Genomic DNA, 14,522 nt, shown 5'->3' with positions numbered 1-14,522 from the left:
TGCTAGGCCCCAGAAAGGCAACTGTTGTCCTTGTGTTACAGAGAAGGAAACAGAGACTCAGAGATGGTAAGTGAGTTGCTTAAGGTTACATAGCCATGAAACAATGAAGCAGAACTTTGAACCCAGCCCTGTTTGATACAAACTCAGAGCTCTTTTCACTGTATCCTGTTGCCTCTTCAAAGTGAATTAGGAGAAAAGGCGTGGCCTGGTGAGGAAGAGGCCAGTTCAAAGTGGGATGGGGAGAAAGTGTTTTGACACAGACAGTACTTCAGAGTTTGGGATCTAACCTACCAGCACTCTGGAAAACAAAAGACGATGATGTAAAGGCATGATCTCTGGATGTGCTGGGTCCAAATCACAGCTTGGCCCAAACATTTGCTAAGTAATTTAGGCTTCCTGGCCATCAGTTCCTGGTCTCTTCCATGAAGGACTTGAGCCAGAGTAATGTCCCTATCAGCAATAACCTTCCGGGACTCTGTAAAGAGTGGGAGGTAGAGTCCCTGCCTCAGTACAAGCTGCTTTTCCTACTTGGAACAAACCCACCCTTCGCCAGGAATCAAACGCAAGCTGGCTGAGCCTCCTCTCCTGATGGCAGGTCACGCTATCAAGGGTCTCCCAGAAGAAAGGTTCTGGAACTTTGATAAACAGAAGTTCTTCTAACGGAATTTTCTCTTGCTATAAGCCTTCAATACCACCAATCACCAATGCGCCGCCTTCTTATGCCAAAATACGGCCCCTCCTTTGCAGGGTGTAAAACGACACTGATGTCACTCTCTTTCACCAGGGTCTGGCCATCTCTCTGAAGCTCTCCTCACAGGCACCCTGCAGATTCATCAATAAACTTCAACAGGTTAGCGCTAGTAGGCCAATAAGACCTGTATTCTAGAACCTGTGAGATAGTAGCCAGAAACCGGGAAACACCAAACGCTTAAAAAACGCCTCTCAGAACACAGTCAGTTACACCTTTTCCTCTTGTAGTTCTCTTTAGCACCAAGTTTCTTGGAAGAAGAAGGCAGTCTCCAGTTTTCTTAAAGAATTGTCTGATTGTATTAAGTGGCTTCTGGTAAAATAACAGTAAGAGAAAAGCTGTGGCATTCTCTTGATCGCTCATCTTCTCTACCTTCCTCCCCAGCACCACCTCCTGGCTTCAGCCTGTGGGCTTCTGCAAAGTCATGTATCAGGACTAATTAGCTAGCATCAAATTCCTGCTAATTCCAGAAGCAGGGACAAACCTGTTCCGGAGGGACTTACTGATAAAATTAGGTATAGGTCTATATGTTAACCAAGGAAAATTCTCTACTTCCTTAAACTTACTTTAAATCCTACAGGAGAGCCAAATCCATTCTGATGTATAGTCAGAGGAAGGAAATTGGGGGAAATTACAAGTTTCTCCAATCCATGTAAAATTAAGAAATCCTGGGGAAGTTGTAAAGAGAAAACAGTACCCCATTCCCTTGAAAGGCAGAATAGGTTTATAACCTATAATCGAAGGTCTCCTTCAGGAAGAACTTCTTAAACCCTGTATGTCCTCTTACAACACTCTAATACTGCCTATAAAAAAGTCAGACGGGTCATATCGACTACTACAAGACCTTTGAGCCATTAACCAAATAGTCCAGACCACCCACCCTGTCATTCCTAACCCTTACACCATTATCAGCCAGATCCCTCATGACCACCAGTGGTTCACAGTAATAGACCTCAAGGATGACTTCTGGGCTTGCCCCTTAGCTGAGGATAGCTGGGACGTATTTGCTTTCGAATGGGAGGACCCTCACTCCAGTTGGAAGCAACAGTACCGATGGACAGTTCTACCCCAAGGGTTTACAGACTCTCCAAACCTATTCAGTCAAATTTTGGAACAAGTCCTAGAGAATTTCACTCTTTCATCATCCTTATGTCTACTCCAATATGTGGACGACCTGCTCATTTCTGGAGGCACCAAAGACCAAGTAAACACAATTCTAAATTTCCTAAGGAAACAACGGTTATGGGTCCAAAAAGTAAACTCCAGCTCGCAGAACCCGAGGTAAAATACACAGGGCACTTAACAAGCAAAGGGAAGCGGAAGATACGGCCCGAACAAATTCAAGGGATCATATCCTTGCCATTGCCTGAGACAAAACAAAAACTTAGAAAATTCTTGGGGCTAGTTGGAAATTGTTGCCTGTGGATTGACTCTTATGCCTTAAAGACAAAGCCTCTATATCTAAAACTCACCCAAGAAGGGCCCGACCCCTTTCTTTGGACTCCACAAGAAGTCCAGCAAGTTGAGAAACTAAAACATCTACTTATAACTGCCCCTGTCTTAGCTCTGCCATCCTTAGAACAGCCATTTCACCTTTTTGCTAATATAAGCAAGGGGGCAGCTATAGGAGTACTCACTCAAAAGCATGGGGGCCATCGCCAGCCCGCAGCCTTTCTGTCAAGTATTCTTGACCTAGTAACCCATGGGTGACCTGAATGTATCTAATCTATAGCAGCAACTGCTTTATTGACAAAAGAAAGTAGAAAAATACCCTTTGGGGGAAGTCTCATTGTAAGCACACCCCATCAGGTTAAAACCATTCTTGGCCAAAAAGCAGGGAGATAGCTTACGGATTCAAGAATCCTAAAATATGAAGCTATCCTATTAGAAAAAGGTGATTTAACCCTAACCACTGACAATGAGCTCAACCCTGCCACCTTCCTTTTTTTTTTTTTTTTTGAGACAGAGTCTCGCTCTGTCGCCCAGGCTGGGGTGCAGTGGCTGGATCTCAGCTCACTGCAAGCTCCGCCTCCTGGGTTTACGCCCTTCTCCTGCCTCAGGCTCCCGAGTAGCTGGGATTACAGGCGCCCGCCACCTCGCCCAGCTAGTTTTTTGTATTTTTTAGTAGAGATGGGGTTTCACTGTGTTAGCCAGGATGGTCTTGATCTCCTGACCTCGTGATCCGCCCGTCTTGGCCTCCCAAAGTGCTGGGATTACAGGCTTGAGCCACCGCGCCCGGCCTTTTTTTTTTTTTGAGACAGTTTCACTCTTATTGCCCAGGCTAGAGTACAATGGCACAACTTGGCTCACCACGACCTCTGCCTCCCGGGTTCAAGTGAATTCTCCTGTCTCAGCCTACCGAGTAGCTGGGATTACAGGCATGTGCCACCACACCTGGCTAATTTTTTTGTATTTTTAGTAGAGATGGGGTTTCTCCATGTTGGTCAGGCTGGTCTTGAACTCCTGACCTCAGGTGATCCACCCACCTCGGCCTCCCAAAATGCTGGGATTACAGGCATGAGCCACTGCAGCTGGCCAACCCCACCACCTTCCTGACAGGAAATCCAAATGCCGGAGACCCTGAGCACAAAAGCTTAGACTTAATCAATCATCAGACTAAAGTAAGGCCTGATCTAAGTGAGACCCCTTTAAAAACAGGGCACCATTTCTCTGTTGACGGCTCCTCCTGGGTAATTGAAGAGAAAAAACATAACGGCTACTCAGTGGTTGATGGAGAAACTCTCACAGAAGTTGAATCACGGAGACTGCCCAGTAACTGGTCTAACTAAACATGTGAGTTGTTCGCACTAAATCAAGCCTTAAAATATCTGCAGAATCGAGAAGGGATATTTACACCAATTCCAAATATGCTTTTGGAGTGGCCCATACCTTTGGGAAGATTTGGACTGAACGAGGTCTTATTACTAGCAAGGGCCAAAACCTTGTCCACAAAGAGTTAATCATGCAAGTATTAGAAAACCTTCAGCTACCAGAGGATACAGTCATTGTTTATGTCCCAGGACACCAAAAAGGTCCCTCTTTCGAGATTCGCTTCCCAAGAAGCACCCATTTTTCATTTAACCCCTTGTCTCCCTTCCCCATCCGCAACCCCCATCTTCTCCCAACCACATAAAAATTAAAGAAAATAGGGGCTAATGAAAACTCAGAAGTGAAATGGATACTGCCAGGTAACAAAGAAATGTTGTCTAAGCCCCTAATGAGAGAAATCTTAGCACAACTTCACCAAGGAATTCATTAGGGTCCCCAAGCCATGTGTGACGCAGTCCTTAGAACGTACAGGTGTATAGGGATTTATACCCTTACCAGGCAAGTCACACAGTTGTATGGTGCGCAGAAAAACCAATAAACAAACTTTAAAAAAACCACCCTTTGGGGGAAGAAATCCTGGGCTAAGGCTATTCCAAAGTGTCCAAAGAGACTATACTGAAATGCCCCAAATAGGCTGCCTCAAATATTTGTTAGTTATAATGGACCATCTCACTCACTGGGTGGAAGCCATTCACCTGCCAAGTGCAACTGACAATAATGTAGTTAAAGTACCAATAGTGTTGTAACTGAGCGAGTTATAGAGAAACGCCACACTTCAACATGAATTCAGGAGTCCTTTATTAGCTGGTGACCGAGAGACGGATAGTGCTCAAAATTCTCTCGGCCCTGAAAAAGGGGCTAGATTTTTTTTTATACTTTGGTTTAGAAAGGGGAGCGGGAATCAAGCTGAAGCAATCTCACAGAAGTAAAACAAGCAAAAAGACAAATGGTTACAGGAAAACAAACAGTTCCAGGTGCAGGGGCTTTAAATCCATCACAAGGTGATAGGTGCGAGGGCCTTGGATGCCATCTATCGGACACAAACGCGGGGGCTATAGGTACTATCAACTGGGCGAATTCCTGGGAACTGTGGATATAGTTTGCCACAATACCTTATCAGTTAATTGCACTCTTTGATGTGCTGGGAGTTCTTGCACAAGTTAAATCCTTGAGGAAGCGGGTGGGTAAGGAGCCCTTGATGTCTTGCAAATGAAGGAGCCAAACGGAGTCTGTCCAGCTTTCTCAGCTAAGGGACAGTCAATTCATATTAAAACAGGGTAAGGTATCACAAGAGACTACATCATACCCAGATTCAGATTAATAGAGAACATTGACTCAGACAATGGAACCCATTTTACTGTACAGGTCATTAAAGGATTAACCCAGACACTAGAAAAAAAATGGGAATACCATACTCCCTGGCACCCACCCTCATTATGAAAAGTAGAAAGAATGAAACAAACTCTAAAAAAATCACCTAACTAAACTAATCTTCAAAACCCGACTGCCATGGACGAACTGCCTCCCTATCGCCGTACTAAGAATTCATACCACCCCTTGAAAAGATATCAGCCTGTCCCCTTATGAAATGCTCTACAGATTGCCATACTTAAATTCCACCACTGACATCCCCACATTGGAAACAAAAGATCAATTTCTTAAAAACTATATATGTTGTCTGTCTTCCACCCTGTCTTCCCTCAGGATCCAAGGCCTCTTAGCACAAACGCCACCTCTAGAGTTTCCAGTACACCCACATCATCCTGGGGATTATGTGCTCATCAAAAGCTGGAGAAAGAAAAACTGGAACCATCATGGGAGGGACGCTATCTAATACTCCTAACACCTGAAACAGCAGTCCCAACAGCTGAACAGGGGTGGACTCATCACACTCGGGTAAAAAGGACCCCACCCCTTATGGAATCATGGACCACCACTCCAGGACCAACTCCCTCAAAATTAACATTCAAAAGGTCTAATTTGTCTCTTCTTCCTCCTAATTGCCCAGGGGCATTTCATTATTAATGTAACCAAATCAGCCTCCCCTCAAGCTGTTGAGTTTGATGCTTGCCTAGCCATACCTTGCGGAGACCTACCAAGTTAAAGGCAACTAGCCTCTTCGGAAAAGTATCTTTGCCTTTGGTACTCACCCCACCCTCAATCTGATCCTTGTAAGATTCCCTATAATTGGCTACCCTACCATTCCTGGTACGATATTCCCTAGACCACTCAGTCCCAAGGCTGGACTTCCCCAGCAGGCTGTACCTCCCTAAAACCTTATATCCATTTTACTAAACGAAATAACTCCTTTAACTGCCAACACCTGACGTAACCCGGTGCATATTTCTACTACTACTTCAATCTCCGCTAACCCTATTCCCACCCTAAGTCGCTTTTATGGTACAGGGGCAGATGTTACTGGGAAAGACCCCATAGGGTCCTTCAGATTGGTTTTGTCACCCCTCCAGCACCCCTTCCTTCCCCAAGATCTCCTCCAAATCAAACAACTATCTTGCCATTACCTAATGACAAAACTAAAGTGGCCATAGTGGAAGTCAAAGACCTAAAACACACCCTGGTTATTGAGACCAGATACCAAGAAACAAATGCCTGACTGAAATTGATCAAATACTCAGTGTGCACTTTAAATAAAAGTGACTATTACACCTGTGCAACAGGCAGGCCAGAAATCCAAATAGTTCTTTTCCTGTTTGGATGGTCTAACCAACCGGGCATGGACTGTATGGTAGCTCTCTTCCAGCATCCCCCAGCCTGGGGTAGTAAGTCATGCACCACTCTCTCACTGCTTTTCCTGAAAGTCAAAGACTGCTCTGTGGGTCAGCCCCCAAGGGCCATCCGGTACCTGGCCTCTCATGCCAATTTTACCTCATGTTTCTCGCAACAGGGGGAAAACTTGGCATTTTTCGGGAATCTAACAGGATGCAGCGAATCCAAGCCTTTTCAATAGCTCACCAATCAGACTGCCCTCATCTATCCACGAGCAGATGTTCGGTGGTATTATGGAGGACCTCTACTGGGTACGCTGCCAAATAACTGGAGTGTCACTTGTGCTCTAATCCAATTGGCCATCTCTATCACCCTGGCATTTCATCAGTCTGGCAAAAAGTCACCCTCTTGGGAAAAAAGAGAAGCTCAAGGGTCTTTCGACCCCCACGTCTATATAGAGGCAATTGGAGTACCACAAGGAGTAGCCAATGAATTTAAAGCTTGAAATCAAATAGCTGCTGGGTTTTAGTCAGTCTTACTTTGGTGGTCTACTATAAACAAAAACGTAGATTGGATAAATTATACATGTGACAATCAACAACGATTTGTTATTTATACCAGAGATGCCATTAACGGGATAGCGGAGCAATTTGGTCCCACCAGCCAAATGGCCTGGGAAAACAGGATAGCTCTTGACATGATATTAGCAGAAAAAGGCAGAGTTTGTGTCATCATCAGACCCCAATGTTGCACTTTGATCCCAAATAACACAGTTCCTGATGGAACCATTACCAAGGCTCTACAAGGCCTCAACACCCTAGCAAATGAGCTGGCTGAAAATTCTGGAACAGATGACCCCTTCACAGGTTTACTGGAAAGATGGCTTGGTAAATGGAAAGGACTTATGGCCTCTATCCTCACTTCCCTTGCAATTGTTACAAGTGCACTCATCCTTGTAGGCTGTTGCATCACACACTGTGTTCGTGGGTTAGTTCAAAGACTCGTAGAAACGGCTCTCACTAAAACCTCCTCTGTCACTCCCCCTCCATATTCAGATAAACTTTTACCTAGACAATCAAGAAGAGCAACAAAGCCAAATCTTACTAAGTAATAATTCGAAGAAGAAGAATTATAAAAACAAAAAGGGGGAAATTGTCAGAATAAAAGAAAGGTTCCTCTTCAAAGATCCAACTTTCTTGTCATAGGCTGTAAACTGCCTTGCTCCAAATCTTAACCTGTAACCTTTACCCTGTGCCTTTTGAGAAAGATTCAAGCACACAGCCAATTGGGGTCAGCCTAGACTGTGCGGTCCAACCCCAGCCAATGGGGGAAAGACAAAGAACCAGGAACTGCGTTAGGGTTAAACACCTCTGTTCTCCTTTGTTAGATGTGCTCTTGTGACTGCTACAGGCGCAGGCAGCACCCTTCTGCAAAGTAAACTTGGAGAAACTTTTCTTCTGAGTGCTGCTCTTCCTCTGCGGCACCGAGAACTTATTTCTAACAGGAGGAAGAAGACACGAGAATTTTGCGCATGCAGGTTCTGAGTTTTGGCTGGTGGGCTGAGTGCTCACCATACCTCAAATACTGTGTGAACTGGGCTGAAGAATAGAAAACCCGACTAACAGTGACTTAGGCAAAAAGAAATTTTATTCTTTCACAGAAATCTGAGGGAGGCAGGCTGAGTTCACGCAGGAGTTCAATAACATCAGGGATCGGGCTCTTTTTGTTCTTCTTAGCATGTCGATGTTTTACCTCATGGGCCTAAAATGGCTGTTGTAGCTCCATGCATCATGCTTAAACCAGAGGCAGGAAGTGTACGATGGAAGAGGACAGAGGTGATGGCCTCCTCCTCTCGTTTTGTCTTATTCCTGGAGTGACTCCCTCCTTTTATCAGCAGGAACACAAGCAGTGCCCAGCAGCCTTCCCTCTGTCCTGTATAAGCCAGAAGCAAGCCTCATGGCACCTCTCCCTGCAGAAAAGGGGTGGAATGGAACCCCTGGCAAAGGGGGATGGACATGCAGTGACAGTGCTGCTCTGAACAGGACTGGGCTTCTGCTGGCGAGGAGGTCAGCGGCTGCTAGGCAGATCACAAGCTGCCTCGACCATGGTTCTCCAGCTCTGCGCCTGCCCTCTCCTTCTAATAAATGTTTCAATAACCTTAAAGAGGGACAGTAATTTGCCCACGGTTGCACCAGGCGCCCCGGAAGAGTCAGAATTCCTCACAAAGTTATTAAAACAGGCAAATCCCATGAGGGTGACATTTCTTTCTAACAATGCTGACATCTCTTTCAGTTTTGAGCTTTAGTAATACAATTTTCTGCCTCAGGAAGAGGCAGCAGCTTCTGGGAAAAACCTGCTCCTGCTAAGGGTGGTTCATGCATTGTTTTACCTGAATAGAGTGGTGGAGAGTGAAGGTTCAAATTCTCATTTTTCATATTCAATTTTATAATATAAAAAATAATTAAATGGGCCAGGCACAGTGGCTCATGCCTGTAATCCCAGCACTTGGGAGGCTAACGCGGGCAGATCACGAGGTCAGGAGATCATGACCATCCTGGCTAACACCGTGAAACCCCATTTCTACTAAATATACAAAAAATTAGCCAGGCGCGGTGGCAGGTGCCTGTATTCCCAGCTACTCGGGAGGCTGAGGCAGGAGAATGGTGTGAACCCAGGAGGCAGAGCTTGCAGTGAGCCAAGATCGCACCACTGCACTCCAGCCTGGGCAACTGCATCTCAAAAAAAAGAAAAAAAAAAAAGAGCCAACCAGGACAATGTTTAAAAGTCAGACCCAAAAGGCTCCAAAATAAAACTTGTCTGCTCAATTATTTATTTGAAGAGAAACTACAGTAATACAGACTGGAGATGGGAAAGCATGAGGGATGTATGAGTGGAGAAATGGGCAAAGGGGTGTGTGTGTGTGAGAGTGTGTGCATGTGTGTGTGCAGGCATGCAGCCAGCTAGGGTAGAAAATAAGTACTTTTGCTTCTATGGGAAGTGACTTTCCAGTTCACTTGTGTATCAAATGAACATGATTAAATCAAATTGTACTAGCCAATGTTTTGGAGGACTCTGTATTAAAGGAATAAAGAAAAACATTAGAAAGAGAAGTTACAAAAATCACCGTGGGGAAAATGAACACCAATGACTTGGCTGCTCTAGGCTTGCAGGGAGTAGACAGGCATCCCAGGTCATCAGAGAACCAGCGGGGTCTTCTCCTCAGGGGCCAGGTTTTCTACATGCAAGTATAACCTCTTCTCGTCTGGGACACGTTTCCAAAGGACTTCAGAAACAGCACAGCTGCATTCAGGTACTTGTCAAGATGTGCCTTTTTCTTCATCTTTGACATCAGTTAATGTACTAAATGTCTTGATAGAGAAGGTCATATTTGGGAATATTCTTGGGATCAATAGGACTTTGGACAATAAGCTTCCCCCTCATTGCTCCTCGATAGATTACTTCAATCAAATCTATGAAGTCTTGTTTGGTTTTGAAGCTTCCCACAAACTTAGTGTGATCTGGAGATCTAGACACCATAGAAGAGAAACAACTGCTCTAAGAACTTTGAATAATCACTTGTGGAAGACTTTCAGGATAAACAAAATGAACAACAGCTTTGTTATTTTCTTCTTGTCCATGAGACTTCAGACATAAAGCCCAACATTTTTTTCAATCATTTTTTTCCATTTAGTAAATGACTAAACCCAGTGCTGTGGGCCACTAGCATGAAAGCTGTCACGTGAAAAGCTTCAGCTTCAAATCTATCGTAATCACAAAATCTATTTTTATCACTTCTCATATCACCAAGTGTTGGAATGTACAGTGTTTCTGTGTTTGCTGTTGTTTTTGCCTGGGCACCGTGCAAAGCCCATTCAATACTCACGGCCTTTAAGTTCTAGTCGCTTATACTTTTGAGTAGTAGGTATTAAAAAATTATTTTTTTAAGAAAAGTATCTCAAACATCAGGTACGTTACTATAAAAATTTTAAAGAAAGAAACAAAATCACCGATGAGGCCAGAGGTCACTTTTCAGTGTACATCCTTCCAATTGTGTGTGTGTGTGTGTGTGTGTGTGTGTGTGTACATGCAGATACATACTTCTTTTTTCCCAACACTGGAAATTATGTCATACAAATTATTCAGTAATATGCTTTTTTCTAGCTAACATGTATTTCTTTCAGTTGTTAAATCTGCATCTACAACATCATATTAAAGTCCTGGAAGTGTAATTACTGGGTTAAAAAGTGTAAACACTTTAAAGTATTTGATACATAATGTTGAACTGGCCCCCTTAAAACGTTGTCCCAAGTTAATACTTACATCAACTGTGTTCCAGTAGAATAAACAGCTTTAAAATATTTTGTGTTTTTTGTTGTTGTTATTGTTGTTGTTTTGAGATGGAGTCTTGCTGTCCCCAGGCTGGAGTGTAGTGGTGTGATCTCTGCTCACTGCAATTTCCACCTCCCAGGCTCAAGAGAATCTCCTGCCTCAGCCTCCTGAGTAGGTGGGATTACAGGCGCCCACGATCATGCCTGGCTAACTTTTTTCTTCTTTTGAGACGGAGTCTCAGTCTGTTGCCCAGGCTGCAGTGCAGTGGTGCGATCTTGGCTCACTGCAAGCTCCACCTCCTGGGTTCACGCCATTCTCCTGCCTCAATCTCCAGAGTAGCTGGAACTACAGGCACCTGCCACCGCGCCCAGCTAATTTTTTGTATATTTAGTAGAGAGAGGGTTTCAGTGTGTTAGCCAGGATGGTCTCGATCTCCTGACCTCGTGATCCGCCTGCCTCGGCCTCCCAAAGTACTGGGATTACACGTGTAAGCCACCGCGCCCAATCACGCTTGGCAACACCCGGCTAATTTTTGTATTTTTAGTAGAGATGGGGTTTCACCATGTTGGCCAGGTTGGTTTTGAACTCCTGACCTCAAATGATCCGCCTGCCTCAGCCTCCCAAAGTGCTGGGATTACAGGCGTGAGCCACTGTGCCCAGCCTAAAGCACTTTAAAACAGATATCCCACACACTTTCAAATAAAGACAAAAAGGGTACACAGATCTAGATAAGTGGACACCTCAACCACAGTAGAAATGGTCAGAATCATGGATGTATCCAATCATCAATATTAAGTATTGAGATGGTAACTGGATGGAGTGGAAGGCATTAAATAAGACTTCATGTTACTTATTCTTGACAGGCTTTGCTGAAAAATGACTTAAAATTCTCTGAATGGCGAAAAGCAGGAAACTTTGCAAGAGAGAAGCACATCTTAGTTTGCTGGAAGGAATGCTTCTTTTATAAATGCCACTCACCAGTCCAAAAGTGTTTTTTTTTTTTTTTTTTTGAGATGGAGTCTCGCTCTGTCGCCCAGGCTAGAGTGCAGTGGCCGGATCTCAGCTCACTGCAAGCTCCGCCTCCCGGGTTCACACCATTCTCCTGCCTCAGCCTCCCGAGTAGCTGGGACTACAGGCGCCCGCCACCTCACCCGGCTAGTTTTGTGTATTTTTTAGTAGAGACAGGGTTTCACCGTGTTAGCCAGGATGGTCTCGATCTCCTGACCTCGTGATCCACCCGTCTCGGCCTCCCAAAGTGCTGGGATTACACGCTTGAGCCACCGCGCCTGGCCAACCAGTCCAAAAGTTTAAGAACAACTATGTATTTTGTTTCAAATGAAATTTCTGGGAAAATTTTAAGAGCTCTTGATTTAGTTAACATAGCTATTTTATATTTTATAGACATGGATGGTAGTGCTTCGCAAACTGTACTATTTCTTCATACTTAAGTTGGAAATTAAAATTTGACAAACCATGTGTATGCACCATATTTTTAATTAAAAAAATAAATAAAATTTGACAATCATACCTGAAACACTGTCATTTTGTAGCAAGGCTTTGCATAAAAAATTAGAGAGTGCATCAATTGAGGAAACAGTGCTGATACAAGACTCACAGAGTCAACATCACATGCAAATAGGCAAGCCACTGAAACTGCTTACCAAAGGAAACTTACAAGGTTGCAATAACTTCAGATCAACTGCACTTACCCATAATCCACTTTCATATGCTGCCCATTGAAGAAAAAGACAGTAGACGGAATATAACTGATGTCAAAATACTGTGTATAAACTGGAGTTTGGTCTACATCTACCAGGTATATAGCAGCCATTTTACTTAAGTCAGAAGAGGTCTTAGAAAGCTGCAAATGAGAGAGACGAAAGTTACAATATGAGAGGCAGCTAATGTTTCTTCTGTGAAACTTGTTACTACAACAGAGTATTTTGTTTGAAAAAAACTCCTGGGCCAACAACGCAGCCCTTGTGGCTCCCACATTAGATACAAGGTAACCCCATCCTCCACAGTCTCATTCCCTGCAGACGGGGTGAGGAAGGAACCTTGGGAAACTGCATGAGGTTAGGAGGGTGTCAGCATGGGAGTATTCTTGTTTATTCATTGCAGAAAGAGACCTAACCCAGAACTAAGACCTCTTCTGGCCATTTCTACTGCTGCCATCCTGTGTAAGAGCTAACCGTAGAAATCCTTGGGGAAAACTGTGAATCTATTTCTTCCTTTAATTTCCTTCTTTGAATGTTTTTATAAAAGTAACCCATGCTCATTTAAAACAACACAACTTAGAAATATGTAATATGGATACTGAAATTCCCTAATGTCTCCTTCCTCCCAATCCTCCCAGAAATGAAAATCATAATAATTAGTAACAGACACTTATATGACATTACTATGTGGTAACTGTCCTAAGTGCTTAACATTTGTTAACCCATTTAATCCTTACAACATTCTTAAAAGGTATATGCTACTAGAGTCCTCATTTTATAGATAGGGAAACTGAGGCACAGGGAGGTAATTTGCCCCAGGTCATACAGCTCCTAAGCAGTAGGGCGGGGATTTGAACTTTGGCAGTGTGGCTTCAGTGTCTACATTACCGACTTCTGTGGTATTTCCTCCTCCCTACGGCTGAGGGTAGAATCCTCTGGTCCTTTTTTCCCCAGGGCTAACACATCACACCCTCATTGTAACCACGGAAATGTGGATTTGTACGCTCAGCTCTTACACGGGATGGCAGCAGTAGAAATGGTGCTAAGAGGTCTTAGTTTTGGGTTAGGTCTCTCTGCATCAGGCACATACTGGAGGCAGCACACGAGACCAGATTATTTGCAGCTACAGAAAACTGAGTTCAAATCTCAGCTCTGCAATATAGTGGATCTGTGCCTGTGGGACGTTACTTGACCTCTCTGGCATTTTTTCTCCCACTGGCAAATGGGGCTACTATTATCTTACTATTGTAAGCACTGAAAAGATAGTGTTCACAGATGCTTGTTAATAGTTTTTTGCTCTTCCATTGCCTTGTTGGTGAAACAACATTGACAGCTTCTAGTGGGTAAGGACATCCAAGACAGATTCAGCACACACAGATTTGGGGGTTTGGCTCAGAGCAGGCACACAATCAGCTCTTAGTGAACTAAATGAGCAGCCATATACCCAACCCTGACTACTCCCTCTCATGTACTATTCAGATGCTGAAGTAAGAATATAGATTATTAATAAAAACCACTTAGACAGTCACTTACAATATCATCTAGCTGCAGACAGACAGGATCTTCATCTCTTCCAAACCTGAGAACCAACACCTTCTCGGCAGTACTTTTGATCGCCTGGTCTACTTCCTTTTTGCTAGTCAGCTTGGGCAGCAGGAAGCTCATCCTGAGACAACCCAAATGTGAATCCTGTCACTCCTGAAATAAAGGTGCAAAGTTTAAAGATAGTTTAGATTAAGTGTGTGAGCCCTCATTAAAAAAAATTAATCCACAGAGTAGCTAATGCATTCACATGGTATAAAAGAAACATCATAGAAAGGTAATATTGTGGAGTTTCCCTCTCCTTGTCCCTGCTCCTTGTACCCTTTTTTCATTGCTCCCTCCCCCGGGCCAGATAAGTGCTTTCATTAGTTTCTCATGTATTTTTCAGAGTTTTGTTATGCATTCACAAAAAAATACAAATATGTGTTCCTACATTTTTTCTCTCCCTCTCTCTCCCCCCAAAAGATAGCCTATTCTATCAATGTTTCAGCAAGAAAGCGATGACACTCTAAACTTTGGTAATTTGAAAGCAGTTTAATTAAGGCAGTTGTAGAAAAACAACAGGGTAAAGTACACTACTTTGGGGCTAGTAACACCGGGATGCTATACCCATCCTTAGGCCATGGGAG

The 14,522-nt window shown here is 43.8% G+C and overlaps 1 protein-coding gene across 23 annotated transcripts in view; it reads right to left on the bottom strand.

The window, feature by feature from the left end:
• Positions 1 to 14,522, bottom strand: part of TXNL4B (thioredoxin like 4B) — a 62,363-nt gene that overhangs the window by 45,478 nt on the left and 2,363 nt on the right. For 13 of the 23 annotated variants that reach the window (XR_013410888.1, XR_013410887.1, XR_013410885.1 and 10 more), the window contains 2 exons: positions 13,885 to 14,049; positions 12,343 to 12,494 (listed from right to left, as the gene is read on the bottom strand). Coding sequence is in view for 17 of the 23 variants with exons in the window: in XM_077983764.1 (XP_077839890.1) it covers positions 12,343 to 12,494; positions 13,885 to 14,016 (284 nt within the window). In the remaining 6 variants the exon portion in view is untranslated. 23 annotated transcript variants of the gene reach the window in all.

Source organism: Macaca mulatta, chromosome 20, assembly GCF_049350105.2.
Source record: "Macaca mulatta isolate MMU2019108-1 chromosome 20, T2T-MMU8v2.0, whole genome shotgun sequence".
Taxonomy (NCBI): Eukaryota; Metazoa; Chordata; class Mammalia; order Primates; family Cercopithecidae; genus Macaca; species Macaca mulatta.
This window is presented reverse-complemented; position numbering and strand designations above follow the sequence as displayed.